A 25,572-nucleotide genomic window follows, 5' to 3' on the forward strand; every position below is an offset into this window, starting at 1 on the left:
ATCAACCAGCTGCCTCCTGCAAGCCCCCCACCGGAGATGTGCCCGCAACTAATGTACATGCCCTTGACCAGAATTGAACCTGGGACCCTTCAGTCCGCAGACCAATGCTCTATCCACTAAGCCAAACCGGTTTCGGTTCTCTCTCTCTCTCTCTCTCTCTCTCTCTCTCTCTCTCTCTCTTATTGATTTCAGAGGGAGAGGGAGGGAGAGATAGAAACATAAGTGATGAAAGAGAATCATTGATTGGCTGTCTCCCACACGCCCCCCAGTGGGGATTGAGCCCACAACCTGGGCCTGTGCACTTGACAAGAATTGACCCAGGCCCCCTCAGTCTGCAGGCCGACACTCTATCCACTGAGCCAAGCCAGCCAGGGCTACTCTCTTTAAAAGAGTGCTATAAAATACCCAAGGTTGTTTATACTTAACTTCAGAGAAAAGTACCCTATGCCATAAAAATTAACAATCTGATTTTGGAACCAAGTAACTGAGGACTGGGGCTGGGACATTATCCAGATCTTGTCCATGAGCTAGTTCATTTCCTTGAACAAAAAGAAGGGAAAACCCACTATAGAGCAGCTTTGTTCCTCCAGGACAAGAAGGAATTGCTGTGGTTTGACTGTACCAGTTGAAAATAAAACCTCTCATCATTGTTCTGGTTGCAAGGTAGTCTGGTGTCGCCAGGGGTCTCCTTAAAACCTGGCAGTCCATCTAATCCAGATGGCCCTTCAAGAAAACATGTTATACATGTTGCAACACAACCTCAAACTTGTTGTTTCAAAGTACTAATTTAAACGTTTGTGTATTCTAGTAAGCCCCAATATAGAAAGGTGTCACAAAGAATAGTGGTTTTAAAAATGACCAAACAATATTATTAAATGCTTACTAATGTAGAAACAAAACAACAAAAAATATCACACAAAACTGACAGTTAGTTAGTGAATGAATTTAGGATTTACTTATCTAGAAGACTTTGAAGAGCTGGGAGAACCCCAGGTTAGGAAAGGAAAATCTACCACCAACCCACTGCCCAGGGTCTCTCCTCAGTCCCTATGTAGCTTCTTATGCTTCTCCAGTGCTACTTAAAGCAGAAACTTGCTTAGGGAAACTATTATGCAGCCCTAAAAAGGTTCCTGGAAATGTCCCAATATTGGTGAACCTCACCTACTTCAGAGTCTTGTGCCTAGAATTATGGGAAACCATTTCCTCCTTTTATTAGACCCTGGTTTCAGCCAACTAACAGAGCTTTTCCTTTGATCTCAACCATGCCCTGGCTCAAGTTTACTCGCATACATCCCTTTGTTCCCGACGCTGGGTCAGTTCCTGATTGCTCAGTAGGTAGTCATCAATGAACGTGAAGATTTCCTCTGGGGTGACAGGTTCCACATAGCGTTCCCGGTCAATTCCCTGCTTGTCAATCAACACCATATTGAAGTAGGAGCGAGTGAGGTGCTGGAATTGCCTAGAGAGAGGAGTCCAGGTAGGTGTGAGATCTTGTCTGGGCTTCATTCCACCTGGCTTTATTACCCTCTGACCTTTTATAGCTCCTCTGATGGATTAATTCCTTCCCCAACTGAGTCCTTGTCCCCATCCTCTCTACTACCTATCTCAGACCCCTTTATTTTTCTCTGCTCTGACCCTGCACTTCTGATTTTGTATGTCTGGCTCCGCTAAGCTGTCCCTTCCTCACTGTGGATGGAGCAGCTACATTATTACTAGGTGATGTTTCCCTCATATAGCAATGTGGGCTGCATAGAATAAGTCCAAGGAGCACCAGTCACATGCACTATGATATGACTAGTGTTTTCTAGAATTGAGCTGGGCATACTTGCACAGCCATACATCATAGCTCATAGGTAGATCAATTCACCTGATCAACTCTTCCATCTGTAGCTGCAAGTCTACAGTCTCTTTCCTCTGAGTGTTTCTCAGTTTCTCCCCTACCTGGGACTGAATCTTTCTGTCCCTACTGAGAATGAGACCTAGAGGCAGGTAGTGTATCTAGAAAAAAGAGCAGTGTTGGCTTTATTGGCTCTGAGCATATATGGAGGCATCAGAAGGGTGATAATGGATAGATGAGAAAAGTCAACTTCTACTGCCTGTTCTTCCCTCAAGGGCAGATAGATATGATTCAGATTTCACTACCTATTGGAGACTGAAGGTAAAGAGATGAGGACATAAGGCAAAAGGATCAGAGGCCTATCTGAGTCATGTTTGGGTCTATTACTCAGCTCTGGCTGTACTTCAGAGTCAGGGGACATGCCTTATTGAAAACAAAAGGACAGTCCTGAGATGGTTTGGGATAGGGTCTGGTTCTCTGTATTTTAAGCCTCCCTCCATTTGATTCTTATATCTGGCCACTCTGATCTTAATTAATATACCCAAAGAGTTCAAACATGGTAGTGCCCCAAGAGAGTAGTATAGTTGATTCTCTCACACCCTCCTATTGCCAGTGTTTCACCTAGGGTTTCTGTCCACCCCTTCCCTGTGACCCTTCAGCCTGGACCTGAGCTCTTCGATGATGTTGGCTGACAGCTGTTGCTCCCTGATACGCCCCACCTCCTGAGGTGGCTGCCCCACCAGCTCGATGATGGTCACATGCCGCAGGTCCAGTCCACAGGTGGATTGCTGGGAGGGGAGAGAAGGTTTTATGAAATAGGGTCGCAGACTCAAACCTAAGACTACTTGGCTGATTCTTCCAGGGACCACAGTGAGGCAGTGTGGGAAAGGAGGGCCTTCTCTCCCAACCATCACATGGAGTCTACAACCTCTTCCCTCTGTCATTCCTGAGTTACTTGCCCTAACAGTGTTTTCTTTATTCTAATGAAGTGCATGAAGCTGGTTATAACATGTGGGGTAGAAAAGAGAAATATAATTTATAAATTGCAGGAACACAATCCCTACTTTCTTCATTTTTTATAGGTTTTAAACTATGTAGGTTCTTTTTTTAAATTGAGATACTAATTGACATAATATTAATTTCAATTATATCACATAATCATTCAATGTTTGCATACATTATGAAATTATCACCACAAGAAATCTAGTTAACGTCTATCACCATACATAGTTATATTTTTTTCTTGTAATAAAAATTGTTAAGATCTACTTTCTTTGCAATGTAAAATAAGTATGATTAAATGTAAATGTTGGGATTTACATTTAATCATACTTATTTTACAAGTCTCTCTTTGCAACTTTAAAATATACAATGCAGTATTATTAACTATAGTCACCATAACTTATTTATATTACAATTGGAAGCTACATAGGTTCTTAATGGAAAGAAATTATGATATGATAATAATGTCTATTATTTACTGAATACACATACCTAATGCTTTGCAGGCATAATTTAACTCAGTCCTCATAATACCCCTAACAAAGCAGGTGATATTCTGTAGAGCACATGTGTCAAACACAAGGCCCGCGGGCCAAATCCGTCCCGCCAGGCCTTGCAATGTGGCCCGCACCGCGCTGTCATCACTGCACTCCGCTGCGTTTCCATCACAATGACAGTTTATGACTGTTCAGTAAACCATTCGGCCCGCGATTTAGGCTGGATTTTAGATTTTGGCCCCTTCTCTGATTGAGTTCGACACCCCTACTGTAGAGTAAAAAAGTAGCTTGCTCAAACTTGCATGACAGTAAAATTCTAAGCCAAGATTTAAACTTAGGGCTACTACTGCCTACCCAAGTGTGTGCTCCCTACCACTAAGCTACAATTTCAGTCTCCAGGATTTCTCAGAAATAGTGCCAATGTTCTTCTCATTACCCTTTGTTGCCTTTCTCACACCCAGCAGTACACACTGTAATTCTATCCTGGCTCTTTATTCTGCATTGTCTTGTAGGGTTAACACCTGAGCCAGTCACCTGGGGTGACGTTTAAAGGTTTAAAAGCCTCAGTGAACACTCCCTGATGCCCAACCCCTCCTCTAATCTTTGGGCTACTCCTCTAGTCCTAACTTTCTGAATCACTGTCCTCATTGGCTGGTTCCAGTTCTTTTTCCTGATTTCTGTTCAAGCTGAGGTATTCCCTTTGTTTGCCCCCCTCCTTTTTTTTTTTTTTTTTTTTTTTTTTTTAATCCCTGGAGGAACTTGGTCCTTATTGGTCTAGATACCCAGGGTCATGCTTTTTATAAAGCTGCTTCCATCATGGGCCTCTTGGCAACTTGTAAGATTCAACCTTTAGAAAACACATTTGTAGCTCCTTAGTCTTGTCATCATACCCTGAGTTCTCTTCAAGAACCTAGTCTATTTTCTTTATAAATCCCAATGTTCATATCTATTCTGTCCTATTCACCTTTCCTTCCTCATAAGTGCTTTTGGTTAGGTATCTCATAGTGTGTTAAAAAATCATTGTGCTAGTCCCTCATTTTACTTTGAGATATCACAATACTTGTCTTTCTCTCCTGTTACAAGTATTGGTTAAGAGCACAGATCCTTGAGTCAGACTGAGTTCAATCCTGGCCTAGTCAATTATTATCTGGTGATCTTGGGCAAATCTTTAACCTCTCTATGCCTCAGTTTCCTTACCTTTAAAATTAGGATAGTAATAGTATCTATCTCTAAAGGGTTGTTTTGACAATAAATGAATATACGTAAAACACATACTTCTATAACTGGTACCTATATAGCACTTACCATATAAGTATTTGTTAATGCTATTATTCCTTGAAAACATAAACATAATTTCATCCCAACATTTACATTTAATCATACTTATCTTACAAGTCTCTGTATAGTGCTCTACCACACTCCCTTCCTACCCTTACCAAACCTTCTGTAAGTCACACCCACCATTCCAGAGTACTCAATACCTTTTTAGTAAAAACATAGCAGTTTTTACTAATAAAGTGTGATAAGTTTGTATAGAGTAAAACTGATCAAATGTCCACAAAGAGTTTAAGGAAATAGAGTTTGTGCTGTATAAAAAGCAACTCTTTGATTTAGAAGAGGTAAGGGAATAATGGGGTCGGGTTAGGGGATATATAATGGAGATAAGCCTGAATTAAGGGATTAGGTCTCACCTGTAGCATAGAGATCTGCATTTTGTAATATCGGTTGGAGGGATCAGGAGCTGAGATGATGAGGAGGCGTTGTTTCTCATAAAACTGATCCAGAAGGCCAGTAGCTGAGTTGACATTAACATTAATCTTCATAGCTAGGGCAGAAACAGATGGCCAGTCAGAGTAGGGCCTTCTCCTTCACCCCAGCATGAGTAATTATATCTTGAGGAATTTCAGTCTTTCAGGATAACCCTTTTTGGTTGTTTCTCCCTTTCCTTGGGGGAAATCCTGAAAGAACCGTTGGAAATTTTAAATCCTTCATCTTGGAATAGGACTATTCAGAAGGATAACAATGGCCCTTAAAATAAACACATTTTAGAACACCCTCCCATTCCCATATCACACATATTACTATTGAACCCTTATGCTATACACATTTGGAGATCCTTCAAAGTAGCCCTGATCAATATATTCACTCTCTTCATTCCTTGGCTTCACTCACGAGCACAGATGGGTGGTGATCCTGACCACTGGCGGCTGGACTGGCAGACCCGGGAGGGAGTCCCTTGGCGCTCATAACCTCCATCACAGTGATATTCACAGGTGGCACCATAGTTGTCCCCCGCTGAGGTGCAGGTGAGGTAGCCATGCTGTGGTGGTTTCAGGGTTGGGCAGCGTCTCACTGTCAGGGAGGAGTTCAAGTTAGGGGCTATGGTATCTCTTTTAAGAAAAAAAAAAGGTTAAGTGGGTGCCCATGCTGGGTTTTCTAGATCAGGAGACCTAGGATGATCAGAATTAATGACCTTCATATTTCCAATGGCTGAGGATAAAGGCTGAATTTTCTTAAGGAATTAAATATGAAATGCAGACAAAGGTGTTCAAAAAATCTGGAAGGAGAAGTGAATATTGTCATCATTCTGTAAAATAAATTTTTGTTTTCAAACTTTGTGGACACCTTATGTAAGGATGACCACCTTATAAAATTACTTTTAATATTAAAAATGAATAGAAAAAGTCTTAAATATTCATCAGTGGGAAAATATTAAGCAAATTATATTCTTAGAGGTAGATTATTATGGTGTCATTAAAATATTTCTTAAGAATTTTTAAAGAACATGGAAAATTATTATAATGAAAAGGTTGATCTAAGATTGGATATACAGTATGATCTCAATTATATTTTTTAAAGTATCTTATATAATAAAGAAGTAATATACAAATTGACCATCACACGCTGGCACAAGATGGTCACCCCCACTGGTCACAAGATGGCAGCCCCTATGTGGTCACAAAATGGCCACTCCCATGTGGTCATAAGATGGCTGCCATAAGATGGCCAGCAGAGGAGGGCAGTTAGGGTCAACCAGGCCTACAGGGGAGGACAATTGGGGGCTACCAGGCCAGCAGAGGAGCAGTTAGGTGTTAATCAGGCTGTCAGGCAGAAGCATTTAGGGACAATCAGGCAGGCAGGCAGGTGAGTAGTTGGGAGCCAGCAGTCTGGATTGTGAGGGGGATGTCCAACTGTCAGATCCCTGTGGGATCAGTCCTAAACTGGCAGCTGAAAATCCCCCGAGAGGTCCCAGATTGGAGAGGATACATGCTGGGCTGAGGGACACCTCTCCCCAGTGCATGAATTTCATATACTGGGCCTCTAGTCTTACCTAATAATAAACAAACATGTAAATTGACCATACCTCTGCTATACCCAAAGCCATCAGAGTAAGTATGCAAATTAACCCAACAAAGATGGTGGTTAATTTGCATACATACCTGGATCCCTGGAACATCCTTGCCATCCAGATCATTTCAAGCTGGCCATCAGAAGGGCAGGGGCCAAGCTGGTGATTGGAGGGGCAGAGGAGCCCCCTGCCCAAACCTAAAGCCTGGGTGGCCTGAGCTAGTGATGGAAGGGGCAAGAGCTGAGCTGGGGATTGGAGGGGTGGACTGCCCCCTTCCCAAACCTTAATCCTTGGGCTGAGCAGGTGATCAGAGGGGTGGAGTCTCCCTGCCCAAGCCTAAACCCCTAGGTTTGGGCAGAAGCCAAGCAGGTGATGGGAGGGGTGGGGGGCCAAGCCTGTGATCAGAGGGAAGGGGAAAACAATCAATGGAAACATATCCTCAGGTGAGGATAAAAGAAAAGAAAGAAAGGAATGTCATATCCTATGAAAAACACATCTTGAAAATGCCTAAAGAAAGTTGTCATTTTTTCATGGTGAAGGGACTGGAGTCCGTGTTGATGAAAATACCTTGGCGCCTGCGGTGACTGGCAGTGGCTGCAACAGTGGGGTGATGGGGCTGGCACCTTCCCCTGATCAGCAGGTCGCCTCCCCCAAAAGGAGGCCAGACTGCAGCTTAGTTCCTCTCCTAATGGGGAGCGGGCCTAAGCAGTCAGTAAGGCATCCTCTGAGGGCTCCCACTCTGTGAGAGTGGGCAGGCTGGGTTGAGGGATCCCTCCCCAGTGCACAAATTTTGTCCACCGAGCACCTAGTGTGTAGATAAAAGATTAGAAAGAAAATCCTAAAAGGTTGCTTCTGGACAATGGGGTAATATATTTTTTCCTTTGTATATTTCTATATTTCCCACTTGTTCAAAACTGAGTATAAATTATATTTATAATAAAAAAGCTAAACAACACTAAACAAAGGGGTAGAATCAGACATGCAATACCACCAATTTCAGTAAAGGTGAAAGACTGAGGATGCAGGCTGATTAGATTTGATGATTAGAATGCCAATAAAAGAGATACAGAATATCTTTGTGAATTTTATCTAGATTTAGGAGAATGAGAAAATCCTGTTGGGGGGGTCAGGGTTTCTGAAATGTGTATATGCACAATATCATGCAGACTTTCTGAATAACCCTTTTTAATGAACTTGTTTTTCCCCTCTCCCATGAGTGTCTGTTTCAGGCAAAGAAAGGAGAGGGTTGTGGTGAGCATATACAGGGTCAGGGCAGAGCAGGAATAATGAACAATGTGAAAACGGAAGACTTCTTTTGGACGGACCTTGTACTTTCACAATGAACTTGCAGCTGGCCCGGTTGTAGGCTCGGTCATAGGCAGTGTAACGAATCACATGCTCTCCTTCGGGAAAGTGAGAACCAGGCTCAGGGCCTCGCAGTGTCACCCTACATGGGACAGAGTGAAATAATAACTAAGGAAAGAGACTTTTAAGATAAGAGGCATATCATCACAGTAGTCTCAGCCTGAGAGCCTGGGAGAAGCTGCTGGGAGGCATAAGTGGCTCTGTTACTCACCTGGTGATGGTACCATCAGCAGAATCTTTCACCAAAGGTGGGTCCCAGTATACTCGAGCAGTCAGTTTTTCCGGTTCTGCCATTTTTTCACGTGAGTGGGGACAACGGATCTTGGGGGGATCTATGTCTGCCAAGATCAGAAATCAGGTGCTGACTCATAGGTCCCCTGCCTTCCCTGAAGGGAACCCATAGAAGTAATATCGCACCACTGGGTAGGTAAAAGATACATTCTCTATTTAAGATACTTAATGAAATTGGGGGGAAGACTCCAGTAGCAGGGGAAGTGGTAACTTCTTTAAGGGTGTATCTAGAGTGCCATCCTCATAGCAAGCAGAAAAGCTTTCTGCTGTAAAGATTCCACATCCTTTGTGGATACAATACCAGGGTGGCTCTTTGTAGCAGGACAACTGGGAGCAAACCAACATTTACCTACACATACAGGCTCGCCTCCACTCCATTGACCATCTTCCATACAGATTCGACTGCGGTCACCTTCCAGGTGGTAGCCACTGGAACAGCTGTAGTCACAACGGGAGTCAAGAAGTGCCCCATTTGTGCAGGTGTAGGTGCCACTCGCAATGAATGACAATGTGCGGCATCTTATCTCTAAGAGAAAACCAAGTAGAAAGCTTAGTAGCCTATGGGATTATCTGGAGGTGATGCCTGGGCATCTAGCACAGGGAGAACCATATCAGGATAGCATAAAATACAGAAAATCTTACCCCAAACTGCCCTTAAAATTGGCATTTTACTAATTGCTTCCTTATTTTTAAACTATAAGGTACAGTAGTGCGGGGGATGGGTGTTTCTTAAATAAGTAAATTACTTGTCCAAGTGCATGGAGTTGAGCACCACACCTGAGTTTAGATCACAGCTCTATCTATTACAAGCTCTCTGACTTGAAGTTACCTTATCTCTCTGGGTTTCAGTGTTTTCAGCCTGGCTAGTGTGGCTCATGGTTGAGCTTTGACCTATGAACCAGGTCAGTTCAATTCCCAGTCAGGGTACATGCGTGGGTTGTGGGTTTGACCCCTAGTAGTGTGTGTGTAGGAGGCAGCCATTCAATGATTCTCATCATTTATGTTTCTCTCTCTCTAGCTCCCCTCTCCCTTCCTCTCCAAAATTAATAAAATATACATTTTTTTAAAATGGGGATACTTCATAGAACTCCATAAAAGGGATATTGCACATAAACATCTGGGCTCATTTAGGGCCTCAGCTGCTATTCATTTTTACCTCTTGTTCCTCAAATGTTAGATATCCTTGAGCAAATTCAAAGCTCAGCTGAAGAGTGCTTGTGGCAACACCAATACTATTTATATAGATAAAAGCCTACCTTCAATAATATGCAAATTGTCCCCTTGGGAGTTCAACCTGGGGACCAGGAGTTTGATGGCTCACCATGATGTGCACTGACCACCAGGGGGCAGGGCGGAATGGAGGAAGGCCCTGGCTGACAGCCAGAAGCTGGGGAAGGGAGATCCCAGCTGGCAGCTGACAGCCATGGAAGGAAGGTCCTGGATGGCAGCCAGAAGGCCCCAATCAGCCCTGATCACTGGCCAGGCCTCATGACCCTACCTGTGCAAGAATTTCATGCATCAGGCCTCTAGTATTCAAAAAGGAGCTTTGAATTTGCTCAAGTAGGTTGGCCCTCTCACTTGGGGAAAATACAGGTCAGGCCAGTGCCTGGAGGGCCAACTTTGGCTAAAGGGGAATCCATATGCTTTAGATATCACATGGACCAGAAGTGGAGACTGCTACCATTAGTTGCTTGTGAGCCTATGCTTACCAAAGTCTAGCTTGAAATACCTGATACTTGAAACAAGCCACACATTCCTTTATATTTCTAAGTTCTAACCCTGCATAAATTCAATTACTGAAGCTTTCCATAAACACTCTATAAGCTATGTTCATTTTTGTTCTTGATCAAACCAGACTTGAAGATTATTGTCTTTTATGTTTTTTATCAATAGTATCCTGCATGCAAAAATTACTTCCTTGAAATCAGGGCCAAGAAAAAAAAAGTTTGTCTTTGCAGATGAATTTGTTTTCTTAGTATTATATAACAGTGAAAATGATACATCCAAAGTGTTTGCCCTTTTGTCACTTATGAGAAAGGGCAAAGTCAGATTCACTCTTCAAATATAGTAATTAAGTCATTCTAGGCACTTGGAAATATGTACATCTCCTTTCTTTTAACTGGTTTTATATTCATTTATAGACATATTATTTTATTTTGTGAGACTAATTCTAATTTATTTTGGAAACAATGGCATCCAAGTCTTAAAAAATTAATTACAGTCATCTAAAGGGGTGTAGTGGTGTCCTTATTCCTGACTATAAAACTTTCTTGGCTCAGTGGATAGAGCATTGGTCTTCGGACTGGAAGGTCTCAAGTTCGATCCCGGTCAAGGGCATGTACATTGGTTGCCGGCACATCCCCGGTAGGAGATGTGCAGGAGGCAGCTGGTCGATGTTTCTCTCTCATTGAAGTTTCTAGCTCTCTACCCCTCTCCCTTCCTCTCTGTGGAAAATCAATAAAATATATTTTTAAAAAATTTTTTTCTTCTCCACAACATCTTTTCTGACTAACCCAATTCTCTCTGAATGCTCAGCATTATGTGTCTGGTCACACTGCCTTTATGTGCACATATTTGTGTTTCTATTCATTAGTCTATAATCTGCTTGGGAGGAATTGAGAATTGAGTAAGCTCCTGAAACAACCAATACATGGCCCTGATTTCAAGGACACATGGGTGTCCTACAAATGGCATTCAGAGATAAACATATAGACAGACAGCTCAGTTGCTAAAAAAAAAAAAAAAAAAAAAAAAAAAGTAGCCTGTAGAACTGGAAAAAGATAGAGATTTGGGAGCTGAGAGGGACATGGTTTGGAATGTGTGTCTATTAGCACCCCTACATGCTAGACTAAGGATTCTTTGTGGCTTTCCAAAGAAAATGAAGAATAACAGATGTCTCATAACTTCACTGCCAAGGCCTCCTAAGGCCTTAGGCCAGGAAGTATAGCAGTGTGGGAAAGTCTGAGAACACACATCCTTGAGAGTGCCAAAAGAAGGCATAGGTTCACATAAGCCCCAGGCCCAAGTCTTACATCCACTCCTTGGCCTCCCAAACCAGGAGAGCTGGTTGCTGTTTAAATGTTCATATTAATTGGGCAATAAACACAGGGAGAGAAAATGAGCTAAAATGTTAGGATGGAGAAAGGCCATTTTGGGTGCCTGTGAAAAATTCCTAAATTTCACTTGACAGAAGCATAGTAACACCTCCAGGCATATACACTCAATGGCTGGATGGCTGGCCTCTCTCATATATACACATCAGCATCTGCACCACTTACGTCTGCAATAGGCAGTTCCAGACCAGCGGCGGCTTGGCAAGCATTGCACCGACCTTCGTCCGATCAGTCGAAAGCCCCGGTCACAAGAGAGCTCACAACGAGTGCCCAAGCTGCTGTGATAATTCCCTCCCCTTGGTGAATAGCATGTGGCTTCTCCGTCTTGGATATTTAATGTATAACACCATCGGGGGACTGTAACAATAGAAGAAAAGCTGTAAGCTGAAGTACAATAATTAAGACAGTGTATTGGTGAAAAGACAGACACATAGATCAATAGAACAGCAAATAGACCCACACAAGTATGTTGAAATAATTTTTGACAAAGATTCAAAAGCAATTCAATGGAGGGAAGAAAACCATTAAAATAAGTGTTGCTGGAGCAATATTGAACTTCTATAGATAAGGAGGAGGAGGAGGAGAAGGAAGAGAAAGAGGAGGAGGAGGAGGAGGAGGAGGAGGAGCAGGAGGAGGAGGAGGAGGAGGAGGAGGAGGAGGAGGAGGAGAAGAGAAAAGAACCTCAATCTAAATCTCATAACTTATATAAAAATAATTCAAAATGGATCATAAATTTAAATCTAAAAAGTAAAATTATAAAATGTAAAAAAAAAACAACAATGGCAAAATTTCTGGGATCTAGAGCTAAGAGGTCTTAGACATGCAAAAGCACAATTAATATAAGAAAAAAAAGAATAAATTAAACATTGTCAAAATTAAAAACTTTTGTATTATGAAAAGCATTGTTAATAGATAAAAGATAAACCACAAACTTGGAGAAATATCTGCAAACCACACATTCAACTAAGGACTGGTATCTAGAATATATAAGGAACTCTGAAAACTCAAAAGGAAAAAAGCAAACAATTCATTAGAGCATGGACAAAAGACATAAACAGATATATCACTAAAGAGGATATACTGATGGAAAATAAGTACATGAAAAGATGGTCAACATTGTAAGTCATTAGAGAAATGCAAATTAGAAGCACAGCACGATACCATTATGTGCCCATTAGGATATCTAAACTTAAAAGAAAAACAAAACAAAACAAAACAAAAAAAAACAAAACTGGCAAAACCAAGTGTTGGTGAGGATGGAGAGAAACTGGAAATGAGATAGCCACTTTGAAAAATATTTTGGTAGTTTCTTATAAAAGTAAACATACACTTGCCATGCAACTCTGCAATCCCACTTTAGTTATTAAATGAAAACCTGTGTTCATACAAAATCCAGTTTACAAATATTTTAAAATACCTCTATTCATAATGGGCAAAGCTGGCAAAAATTCAAATGTTCTGTGGGCGAATGGTTGAGGTCCGGGATAACCTCAAAGAGGCAGCCTCGGGCAAGTTCTTGATGTGATGAAGCTGTTTGGTATGGTGGTGGTGGTTACATGACTATGCACTTGTCAAAACTCACAGAACTCTGCACCAAAAAGAGTGAATTTCACAGTAGGTAAATTTAAAATAATTTTTTAAATAATACAAATATGGAAGCTAGAGAGAGGAAGGGAATGCAATATCAAACAAGGCTGCTTAAGAATGAAAGTCCAATCCCAGGTCAATACTGAGAACAAAAGGTAATAGGGCCATCTATAATAATAAAAGTGTAATATGATAATTAGATTGGTCAGCCGAACAACCTTCCAGACATCCTTCTGGGCAACTTTCCAGATGAAGCTGGGGCTGCGAGGGCCTAACCCCTTGCATGAATTTCATGCACCGGGCCTCTAGTTAACTCATAAAAGGATCATAAAGTCGTCTCATTGGCTACACAATAGGAATGACTCTTCAGCGGGTTTCGATTTTAAAGGAGCACCTATAAACAGGCAGAGGGCCACCTGTCCAAGGATACATACACAGTATGACATAGGTCTGTTAGTCTCAAGTCAGGAAGGCTAAAGCCCCATATGAGCTCATTCAATCCCCAAATCCTAAGGGACAAAAACAGGGGAATTTGAATAAAAGTGCATTAGGAGTTAAAGGAAAAAAGAAAGGTTGGTGCCTCTGCTTGAAGGCAGCTATAGAATGAAGACAGATGACAATAAGAAAGTTATCCTTCAAGCAAAAACACACTTGTGGCTTTCAGCATTAGTTTTGTGCCTGTGGCTGTGACACAAGGCTGCCATCTGGAGACACCATCTCCAAATTACATAAAATTGGAAGCACTACAGTTGCAGAGCTGTTAATTATGTGATCACAACACATATCACAAAGACTTTATATGGGAGGCTGGGGCCTCAACAATCACTCCTGTCCTATTTCTCTCCAGCATTCTGTCAATAAAAATGCACATCACATTGGAAGAGATAGAATAAGCAAATTTAGTAAAAGGAAATATAGAGCTAAATAAGTTCAAATTTGTAGGTTCATAGGAATCCTGGTATAAAGAAAATATAGTGGGAAGCTGGAAAAGAACAAAAACATTATCCCAATTTTCTTTTTCCACCCAGAATTATTTGAGGTATAATTGACAAACAAACTGTATATGTCTAAGGTGTACAATGTAAGTTTTTTTTTCAATTACAGTTGACATTAAATGTTATTTTATATTAGTTTAGATATGCAGCATAGTGGTTAGACATTTATATAATTTATGAAATGATCCCCTTCATAAAATTTAGTACTCACCTGGCACCATACATGAACTATAGTCACCATGCTGCACATTAGATTCCCAAAGGAAGAAGAATACAGCCTCTGGAAACTATAGCCTGGTAAGATTGACAGCACTGATAGCATAGTATTTAAATACAGGCTTATGAGCAGTTAAAAAGAGAAGTGCTGATCTCCAGGTGTCCTCAAGAACAAGTCATTCAAGATTGACCTCATTTCCTTTTTGATTAGAGTCACCAGACTGGTAGAGCAGGGGAAATTAGTGGATACACTATGTGGAAGTCAGTGAGGCATATGATAGTGCCCTTCATGTGGATGAGATACAGAAATATAGCAGAGATGACAGTACAGTTATGTAGATTCACAACTGGCTGAACAACTGTACCCAAAGAATGCTAATTATGGCATGGTGAAAATTTCTTGCAGGAAATGTGTTAGTTATTACTGAGTAGCTACTGTGCAGTAGGCACCATGATTTATATTTTCACTTTACATCCATTATCTCAAATAGTTCTCCCAAAAGCCTTATCTTGCAGGTGAGGAACTAACTTGCCCATAGTTCCCAAGCAAGTAAGGAGCAGAGATTTTTAACCCAAGCTTTGACTATCTCTAAAACCAATATTTTCTAACTCTATTATCTGCCACTGTAAGTATGCTAGGTTTTTATTTTGAAGTGTGCATTTATTTTGAAGTATGCATTTACATTTTTGAATAGGTAATATAGCCACATGGTTCAAAATCCAACAAGTATGAAATGTTACAGGGTAAAGTCCCTCTCCCACCCCTGTTCCAACACATACTGCCACTTGGTCCCCCCATAAAGAACCACTGTTAATAGTATATGCACATCAAGTACCTAAAGCAAGTATTACTACATATTCTTATGTTTTTCCTCCTTTTTAACATTTAGAGTAGTGCAGTATGCCCACTGTTCCAATGCTTTTCTAAACCAAACTTAAAATGTTTGAGATCTTCCTGTATCACTACAAGCATGCACCTTACTTAAATGAAATAACATTTATAAAATACAGAGCACAGTGGCTGGCATATAAAGGTGTTTGGGGTCAAAGAGCTGGAAAGTGGAGTAGCTGGAACTTGAGCTCAGGCCCACGGCCTCTGATCTATGCAACTATTCACCTATCACTTTTCAGAGATAATAAAGGAAACGAAGTGCTTACAACAGGGTTAAAAGGGCCTTCTCTGTAATTATCTCCAGATAATGCTGGCAGAGTTACCGGCTTGCCCAGTCCTGAAATGATCCTCAGGGAAAGTGGAAGGTAGTACCTGGTCTAATTTTCTTTCTAGTATAGGAATTCAGGATTTGTCACAGGCAGTCCTCTGCTCCTCCTTAGAAGAGTCTTGTAGATTATGGAGCCTTTCCTAATTTGGTCTCAGTCTATTATATTCAACTTTATTTTCTATTACTTCTTCCATATCCCATCTCCTCAAATCAGGCTGGTTTATTCCTAGCTCCTTCCTCTATATAAGTGGGTTTGTTCATACCTCTATATCAGTGGCCATCTACTTGTCTGAACGCCCTCCCCTCTACTTTCCAGTTCTCAAAATCCACCCATTATTCAAGATATAGTCTAAATGTTATCGTTCATGACTCTTTCCCTGACTTCTTTTTCTTAACATCTATTGCATTTTCTGCTACCACATAGCTTCACACTTTTTCTACATGTGCTAATTCTATTGCCTCCTCACTAATCCTTCCCCCAGCAGAACGTAAACTTCTTGGTGGGTGCAAATTTTTGTATCATCCACAGGCTTACCTTGCACAGGCCTAGGTTTACAGGAGTACCCACTCCATATTTAATGGCTAAAAATAGATGGGAAACCTTAGTGCTAGAGAGGTGAGATCAAACAACAAGTCAGTAACCAAGTTCATGACTGGAAATCATAGCCTCTAATTCACTGAGCTTCAGTTTTGGCACATATAAGCCAAATTGGATGAGGATGCTTCAGGGAGGGCGTAAGCCTTAGGCTAGAAAAAACCTTTTCTGAGCCTGAGAAGCAGAGTATTACCTCGGTAGTCTAGGGCAGGGACCTGTGGGACTTCTTCAGCATATACTTCATTGTAGCTTTCATCTGGGTAGTAGCCTGAACCTAGAATGAATAAGACAATATTAATATGACATACTGATTTCTCACTCAAGTCCTTCTGAACCATTCCTCCTTTCAACTTGGTCTCTTCTGAGGACAGGGCACTCCATATAGGGGTGGCAAACCACGTGGATATTTAGTGGGGAAAATTCTTCCTTGTAAAACAGCAGAACTATTGTGGGTAAACCTCAATACCTTAGGTGCATAAAGGAGGAGCAAATGGGGTGGGGAGGGGATTACTGGTGGCACTAAAAGCCTCCATTCAAAATAAAAAAAAAGCCAAATATCTTGATCATCAATCAATCCCACCAGTCTGGGCTATCAATGACCCATTTCCTTGGTGAGTCACTAATAACCAAGCTCTGAGGTTGGACAGCTGTCACAGATAGGAGGAAAAAATAGAGCCTGAGTAAGGGTCTTTCCACTTGTGACAAGCCTGCTCACAGTCCTCAGAAGGATGTGATTCCTCAAGCTCCCACTAGCCCACAGGACACCAGCCTTTTGCCACCTGGTTGCTGTTGCTAAGGCTGGCATGCCAAGACAAAGAGAGAGGGCTCAAAGGGCAAGGGGAAATGAAAATAGTTTTATGTCCTGAGTGGTTTGTCCTGGTTTAGAGGAAAAAGCAAACAGAGTCCTTTCTGGTTCCTCTAATCAGCAGGAGTTTAACAGGGAGCTGATGAGCTGGCAAATATTTCCAGTCTACCCCCATTCCGTTAAGTGGCCCAGTCTCTGGTACAGGCAGGTCTGCGGCTGTCTGGGAGACTAAACAGTGTGTTCCACTAGACGGCAGGAAATCAGTCATGAACACAAACTAATTGGAATACAACTTGGTGCTTTCCGGAGTGAAGTTTCAGGAAGTGCTCCTTCCAGCTTCCCTGAGCCCAATTGCATGCACAGGAATACAGCAGCCAGCCATGCTGGAGTCAGAAGACAATTCCTCACTTCCAGGAAAGGTTGTGCTTCCTGGACAGGGCTGGGTTTTAGTTCTGGAGCACTTTGGCCTGTGTAAACATCCAGACCACAAAGTGCCTGCCTCCTCTCTGGGAAGAAGCTAAGGGCCCCCAACACAAAAGGGTGGAGCCGATGGCTAGATGATGAAGGTCATCCATTCCCCACAGACTGGGGGTGGAGGGTATTGGGAAACCAGTCCAACTTGATGAATAAAGGAAGGGAATGAATCAAATAGAAAATTTGCCTTATGAAATCATGTCCTCGTTGGTTTTACCCTCATTCCAGAGGAAAGACTACATTTTTTTTCTCTTTCCCTTGACTTTTTATATTTTCCCACTTCAGTTCTCGTGGCTTCCCTTTATTTCTCCCCAGGCTTGCTCTTGTTTTTCCAACATGGGAGGTTTCTTCCTGGAGGGCAAAAAACTCAAAAATGCTAAACTGTTTCAGTTTAGCATTAGCCTCAAAGCCTTACAGCTCCTGTAAACAGGAGGCCAGATGTGTGTGATTCCCTAAAGGATCAGGCCCCACACTCCTGTTCCAGATCTCGCTTGCAAGAAAATGGCCATCAGGGAGCAAGTCTGTTTACCAGAAGAGCAAACAGGAATGACAGAGGCTTTTGGCTGGATAACAACAATGACTGCTAAACATCACTCATCACATGTTCTGTGTTTACATGTATTATCTCATTATGCCATCCTAACATCTCAGTGAAATTGACACTCTTATTTCTCTCTAATGTATAGATGAGGAAATAGGTTCAGAGAAGTGAAGGAGTAGCTCAAGTTTCCCAGATAGTAAGAAGTAGAGTGGACATTCCAGCCCAGGGATGTTTGACCCTCTCAATACCAAACTCAGACACCCCACTAAACATGGCAGTTGGGGAAAACTTTGAACAATGTCCAGCAGGGCTAAAAATCCGAAATCTTTTTTGCAATCTAGCTTTTTTTACTCTGTGTGTGTGGGATGTAAAGCCAACAAGTATTTTACATCATTCTAGAATTACAGGGGATGTGGGAAAGCTGAGGGAAGACTCAGTCAGATAATTATAGTCTCCACCAGGGTGCAGAGGTAGCTGCACCAGTGCCAAATTTGCTTTGTGATGGCAATCACCTTACTACTTTAACCCTTTCCATTTCCCCTCTCTGCCTGTTTTTGGGTATTTTCTATGAATATTAGGATACTGAGATGAGATATAAGAAACTAGAAGGGTACCTTTTTCTGCATTGTTATATCTGCTTGTCCCTCTTCAGCCCTTGGGTAGAGAGATTTGGGCAGCATTCCTCAGTGGTTACTGTGAGGTCTATACCTGGGTTCCATAGTAAAGTCAGCTGCTCTAAGCACTGCCCTTTACAAAGGTATGGTTGGAAAAGTAACTGATATTTCAGATCCACACTATTGTTTGGCTTATAATAGCAAATATGCTCTGACTTTCTGAACTGCATAGATATGCCAATATACACTTCTAACCCACTATTTGCTTTATTTATATTCTTAACCATTCCCAACCTCTGCTGATTATTCCTGGGTCCTTTTACTGATTATCCCTGCTTTTCTTGTGCCATTCCCATGTGAGAAAAAAAGCTATAGCTGGGAACAAAACAGTGCTGGATTCATATAGAGAAGTCAGTATGTATAGTGAATGCATGAATAAATGAGTGGAACAAGCTCAGACAGCTGAGCTAGCAATTTGCAGAAAAATCATTGGAAAATTTCCAAATTTCTTTCATCATTTAGTCTCCTAAAACAGAACAGGGAAGAATGAGTGGGTTTGCAGGGCTGTAAGAGATTTCCCAGCCTGGGCTCCTCAGAATGAGTGGTGACCTTGGTGATTCTTGTGCAAGTGGGAGTGCCACCTTTGCAAACAGCCCTTTGAGAACTTCAAATGGATATAAGTTTTAAAATAAAACTGCCCTCTCCTCAAGACTCCAATAGCCCAGGCTTCATCTTAATAAAGGTGAAGGCCTTTGTATTCCATGAGGTTTCTTATAGGTATTCAAAATTGGGCTTTAAGGCATCTAATCTCCACTCCATTAGGTCCTATGGTCTTTGGATGGATTTTGGTGTTATATACTTGAACTGAAGCTTTGGAAGGTTGGGGTAGATGGCTCCTTTAACTCCAAACAGTATGTACTCTGCCAAGGGCTGGACTTGAATTTCTTCATCTCAATGACATCCCTTGTGTTTCACCCCCTACAAAGCTAGGTTAAGCCAAAGAGGACAAGAAGTTTGCATATTTGTTTGAAAGCTTCATGCAGCTGTTCCAGACAAACAGAGCTATTGCCAAAGTCCTCCACCAGGAACCCAGGGCATGTGGAAAATTTTAGCTGCAATGACTGTGGTTGTGATGGAAGCAGTTTGTTATTTACTCATCTCTGGATATTTTCCTAATTCCATTGGTTGGGTCTGTCTCCTTACCCTACTCCCCCCTCAGCCCCCAATGAGGGCAGACACTGCAGACCACAGAATATTCTTAGCATTTGGAATGCCAGCTGGACCAAATCAAAAACCTCTGTCTGCCCCCTCATTATCCTCTCATCATTCTTCCTACTCCCCTTCCCCCTCTCCTCACTGAGTCTGTTCTCTTCAGCTCCCTATGTTTCCAGGGGCAAAGGATGAAACATTCAGGAATCCAGAACTGTTCATCCCTTCTGAAGTAAGGAACAAGCCAGAAGAAATTAGGGAATTCCTGTTTAAGAGAAAGTGATTTCTATTGTCATTAAAAGCATTAGCAGAAAGGGGCTTTAAAAATCTCATCCTATAAATACAGTCTGGGGTGAGAGGGAGGGGGAGGGAAAGAGAGAAGGAGGGAAGGAGGGAGGGAGAAAGCTAAGTGCAGAGGCAAGTGAAGCAGGTGAGATAAGGAATTCAAAAGCCATGTAGTCCAACCTTCTCATGTTGTTAATCCTCACCTGAGTATATTTTTTCCATTAATATTTTTTTTAGAGAGAGTGGAAGGGAGGGGAAGAGAAACACAGAGAGAAACATTGATGTGAGAGAGACACATCGATTAGTTGCCTCCCCCATGTGCCCCTACCAGGGCTGGGAATCAAGCCTGCAACCGAGGTACGTGCCCTTGACAGGAATTGAACCCAGGACCCTTCAGTCTATGGACCAGCACTTTATCCACTAAGCAAAATCCTCTAGGGCATAGCTTGTTTTCAAATATCTCTTAGTTTGTCTCAAGGTCTCCCTTAGTGGCCTAATACAATGTTTAACGATCTTTGTTGTTAAGAATAGTTCTTGGTATCTAATTTAAGTATCTCTCATTGTAGTCTAACTCTTCCTTTCTCCAAGACTTGGTCCAGGCCCCACCTTCCCTGGAGATAATGGGCCACAGCTCCTAGAACTTACCTGCTAACCATGTTGGTGTCACTGCTGGAGCCAGGAAGAGCAGCAGAGAGAGAGCTCCTCTTTGAATTATTTTACCGGCCATCCTTTGAAGGGGTAGGGATGGTTAGGGAGACAAGAATAGGAGTAGGTGGCCAGAAGTACCAGAACAACGGAAAGTAACTTTCACAAATCGGCCATCAATGAACTTCCAAAAGTGAGAGGAAGCAGAAATGTGCGATCTGTGAGGAAGAAGAGAGATTTTTAAATTAAAGAATGCCTATTTTATCTTCTCCCTTTTGTAAGGATCTTCCACTTTGTAGAATAGCAAGACTCTATTTGTTATTTATGGTCTTTTTTCCTTCACAGAAGAAGGACATATAAATAATCAATTTTCAATTGACCTTGGTGAGATAGGATGCAAATACTGCATGGTACAAGTTATAGTGAGGAACACTGAGGTACCAATACCAGGAAAAGGCCAACATAAAGTCATGTAGAATCAAGATGGAATCCTGTGATCTAAAGGCTGCCAGTTGATGATTTTATCAATTTAGCTGGTATTTCCTTAACCACTAATCTGGGAAAGCATTAGCCTGTATGGACTGAGCTTGAACACTAGAGTTATATAGATCTGAATATGTATCCAATTCTGTCCCTGTAAGGTATGGGGATATGGGCAAATTCTTTAACTTCTCTGAGTCTCAGTTTTCTCATTTATAAAATAAGAAAATAATAGTATCTACCTTCTTTCCCAGATTATTATTTTTTTTCCTTTTTATTGAATTTATAAGGGTGGCCTTAACAAAATTATACAGATTTCAGGTGCACAATTCTACAACATGTCATCTGTACACTATATTGTGTGTTTACCACCCCAAGTCAAGTCTCCTTCCATCACCTTTTATTCCCCCTATACCCTCTTTCACCTTCCTCTCCCCCACAAGTGGCATCACCACACTGTTGTTCATATCTACCTTATAGAGAAAATTTCCCCTGGAACATAGGGAATCAATCATTATATATTAGTTATTATTACCAACTTGGTATTGGACAGGACTGAATGTCTCCTAACTTTAGTTAGTAAATGTACCCTATGTTCTTAGCTTTGGTTTTTGAAGCTTAGAGGTTTGGTAGTGGCTTCCAGCTTTCAATTCTAGTCTAAACTTCTAGCTTTACCCGCTGAGCCAGCAGGAAGTGAGGTTGAGAAGAACCTACTGTGGTACGTGAGGAGAGGGTGAGCAAGCTCCAATTGCCCTCTCATTTTCTGTCCTGTTCTCACTCTGATGGGATTAGAGTTCTGTGGTTCCCAGTAGGCAAATACCTCTTAAATCACAGTATTAAAACTTGCTGCCCATTGGTATAAACTGGCCACTGGGCTTTTCAGTAAACAATCATTCACCCACATACTTTCAATGAAATGCCATGGTCAGGGAAAGAGTCAGTCCCAGAAACTGAAACACAAAAAGATGACAGATTCTAGACAGAGTCCCTAACGGACACAAGAAGTCCAGGAATAGCATGAATTCATTTTCCAATTTATTGCTATTTGACTTTAGACTTTGTCTAGACAGTGGCAAGGAAGTGGAATAGAGCAAAAATGAGAGCAAGTGAGGGAGGCAGGGAAAGTGGAAAGATGTGAGAAAGAAATTAGAAAGAAAAGTAATCTGCCAGAGCTGAAGGAAAGAGATAAAATCAGAAAAAGGGAACCAAAGGAGAAAGAGGAGTTTAAAGAAATTTGGGAACATGAACAGCTAGATAAACTAATCCCTGAACCCGCCTCCCACATGCAGCCTCAATCCAATTCCTTAGTTCAGGAGCAAGAAGGGCTTTCCTTTCCAGAACCGATGCTCTGAGACTATGACTGCTTTCCTGCCCACCTCCTGCAGAATTTCAGACTGAGAATCTGACTCTCTGGAGTCAGCCTTCCCTCTGCTGAGCATCAGGAAGGTGGTGGGAACCTGTATCTGCAGCCAGGTCACAGCTCAAATGAAAAACAGCATATGATTCAGTTTCATAAAAGAACTGCTTTCTTCCCCTCCACTCCCAGCCATGTTGCCCAAGTCATGGATCTTGTTACCGGTACCCCCCATGGTTGTAAAGTGGGAGTAGTGTAGTATAGAGGGGTTAAGCAGCAGATCTTACCTGTGTTATGGATTTTTGTGCTGTCCTTTTCTCTCCTCCTTCTCTTTCTCCTTCCTTTCTGCTTCTCTCATCAGTTTAAAAAACTTCTAATTTAACATTCCTAGAACGAGTAGCTCCCGGTCTGTCCGAGCCTCCGGGATTCTGTTAAAACTGCCCAGATGTTAGGACATCCGCATCTGCCAAAAGTTTCCTTAAAGCAATATTAGCCCCAAGCTATAGCTATTTCTCCCTCAGAGAAGGGTTTTAGAGAGGTTGGAGGGAAGGAACACAAGGATTAGAGGAACTCAGTCTGCTGCAGAACAGGGGAAAGTGTGAATGGTGCTGGCCCAATGCCTGTGCTTATAGTAATGACTAACAGAGGCTGGCTAAAGGGCCTCCCTAGAGATGTGGCGTACTGGAGATAGTGTCTTTTTATGACTCAGCATCACATCAAGGTTGAATGAAAAGGAATTTCTCAAATTTGAAGAAGAGCATAGCTGGCTGTAACATTCCTTGGATATTTCTCTGTAGTTCCTTAGTACTCCTTACTCCTAGCTGCCTTGCCACATACCAGGGTTAGACACACTTTTAAACCCTAGCACTGATTACTTAACTTCTATGGACTTCAGTTTCTGATAAGATTATGTTGTTTACAAAAATTACCATGCACTTCTTGGCTGAAGAATAAAGACTGATTTTCTGTAATGAGTGGAGGGAAAGCATGCTTAGAGAAGCTTTAGCTGAAGGTTGTTTAAGTTAATCTAGATGTCTTGTGCATGGCAAGGTTGTAGCCATTCTTAAGCTGTTTCTCAGTGTCTTCTGATGGAGAACTATGTTTCTATTCACTAAGCAAGATTTCTTTTTAGTATCTGATAGTGAGAGTATTCTACTACAGTGCAGGCCAACTCCTTACATTCTCTGTCACCTCAGACTTGACATTTCCATCCTTGAAAAATCAGTGGTCATAGTAGAAATATTTTAACTGCTATAGAAAGGGTTTCTTCCTTGTGTGTGCAAACAAACTGGTAACTTCTTTTCAGCCATGATAACAAAAAGTTCAGTAACAAGCTTATTTAATTTCCAATCCATCAATCATAAATATGAATTAAGTGTCTCCCATGTGTTCAACAGTGATAATGGTATTAAGCACATGTGTTAGAAAATAGTGAATCTATTAAGTGTGTGTGTGTGTGTGTGTGAGAGAGAGAGAGAGAGAGAGAGAGAGAGAGGGGGGGGGGGAGACACAGAGGGTTGTTTTCTTTCTAAAATACAAACAAACAAAAAAGCCTTTCACTGTCTTCATCTTGGCAAAGAGCACAGTCAAACTCCTTAGCAGAGCATACCGAATCCTGCACAAGCAAACCCTACCTATGTCCTCAGATTAGTTTTAAACATTTACCCCATGACTTCTCATTCTGGACACACTGAACTTCTTGCTCTCCCTTTCACACCTTAGTGCCTTTATACAGCCACATTTACTCTACCTTGTATTCTTTTCCCTCCTTTCCTGGTCTGTGCAAGTCTTATCCCTCTTTGCTGCTCAGAAGTTGCCCTCAGCCCACCTCAGCCAGATATGGTTTACTTCACCTTCCTTTTTATAACATCACTTTGTATATGTCTCAGTTATAGGATTTATCACACTTATTGTTTATCTATGACAATACTTGTTACTTACTATACTAGTCTGTTCATGTCAGCTGTACTTTGTCCCCTATTAGATTGTGAGTATTTAGTCTTCATTTCCCTAGCACCAAACACAGAGCCTAGCATACACTAGGATGAGGATGCTGCATAAGTCCTCATATCCCATTTGGAGCTGGAGGGGAAAGACAGAGGGGTGGCAGAGAAAGTTTAAAGAAGAAAGTGAAGGGGGAAGAATATGGAAATCATAGGGAGAACAGAGTAAGGGGATAAATGAGAGAAGAGAGACAGCATTCTGTGAAGCAAAAAAAAATTATATATATAAATATAAATATAAATATAAATATAAATATAAATATATATATATATATATATATATATATATATATATATATATAAAGAGCTTACCCAAAACAGGCAGGGTTAATTAAAAAACAAACACACACACACACACACACACACAACATTTCTTCAGCACCTACTCTGTGTGAATAATACTGTTAGAGACTTTAAGGATATAAAGTTAAATTAAACATCTGTCCATATGATTTGGTTGGGAAGATAAGACAAAGAAAATAACACTGAAAAATATAATAAATTTTTCAAAGTTCTTAAAGTTCAGTATCATTCTCAATTTCAAAATTTTAATATGAAGCCTCTCAGAATTAATGATACTGTTTTTAAAAAAATAATTTTGTATTGATTTTAGAGAAGAAAGGAGAGGGAGAGAGACATAAAAACATTAATGATGAGAGAGAATCATTGATCAGCTGCGTCATACACAGCCCCACTGAGGATCAAGATTGCAACTCAGGCATGTGCACAGACTCGGAATAGAGCCATGACCTCTTGGTTTGTAGGTTGACACTCAGCCACACCAGCCAGGCAAGGAATTGTCTTAAGAAAAATTAGATTTAGTAACTGACTTGCCCAGTTGAGATTTCAGCAAAGCTTAATAGGCTAGACTAGAAACAACTTTCTTAGAAAAAGAACTAATGAAAATTAACCCGAATTGTGAATTTCAATACTATTTAAAGGTATTTCTCATTTCTATGTGTCCCAAGTTGTATATTATGAGCTTTTTTGAAGAAGGTAAGATCATGACTAAAAAAGGAAGAAAGGGTTCATGGAGAATCTGAAAGGAGTGAATGTAAAAACAATGAATGAAAACTAGACACAAAAAAGAATTTC

At 41.3% G+C, this 25,572-nt stretch overlaps 1 protein-coding gene across 2 annotated transcripts; it reads right to left on the bottom strand.

Annotated features, from left to right (window-relative positions):
* Positions 1-932: 932 nt before the first annotated feature.
* SRPX2 (sushi repeat containing protein X-linked 2) lies at positions 933-23,101 on the bottom strand. Of its 2 annotated transcripts, XM_036440036.2 has the most exons (11): positions 22,762-23,101; positions 20,641-20,858; positions 16,261-16,341; positions 11,620-11,811; positions 8,691-8,867; positions 8,262-8,388; positions 8,011-8,132; positions 5,509-5,688; positions 5,028-5,161; positions 2,504-2,625; positions 933-1,459 (listed from the first exon to the last, which is right to left on the bottom strand). In XM_036440036.2, the coding sequence occupies exons 2-11, from the start codon at positions 20,720-20,722 to the stop codon at positions 1,279-1,281; spliced, it is 1,398 nt and encodes a 465-aa protein (XP_036295929.1). In that variant the 5' UTR covers positions 20,723-20,858; positions 22,762-23,101; the 3' UTR covers positions 933-1,278. The 2 variants fall into 2 exon arrangements, with proteins under 2 accessions (XP_036295929.1, XP_045438392.1); XM_045582436.1 differs by lacking the exons at positions 16,261-16,341; positions 20,641-20,858; positions 22,762-23,101 and adding an exon at positions 12,872-12,976.
* Between the last annotated feature and the right edge of the window lie 2,471 nt (positions 23,102-25,572).

The sequence above is a fragment of the Pipistrellus kuhlii genome, unplaced genomic scaffold (genome assembly GCF_014108245.1).
Source record: "Pipistrellus kuhlii isolate mPipKuh1 unplaced genomic scaffold, mPipKuh1.p scaffold_m20_p_16, whole genome shotgun sequence".
NCBI classification, from domain to species: Eukaryota; Metazoa; Chordata; class Mammalia; order Chiroptera; family Vespertilionidae; genus Pipistrellus; species Pipistrellus kuhlii.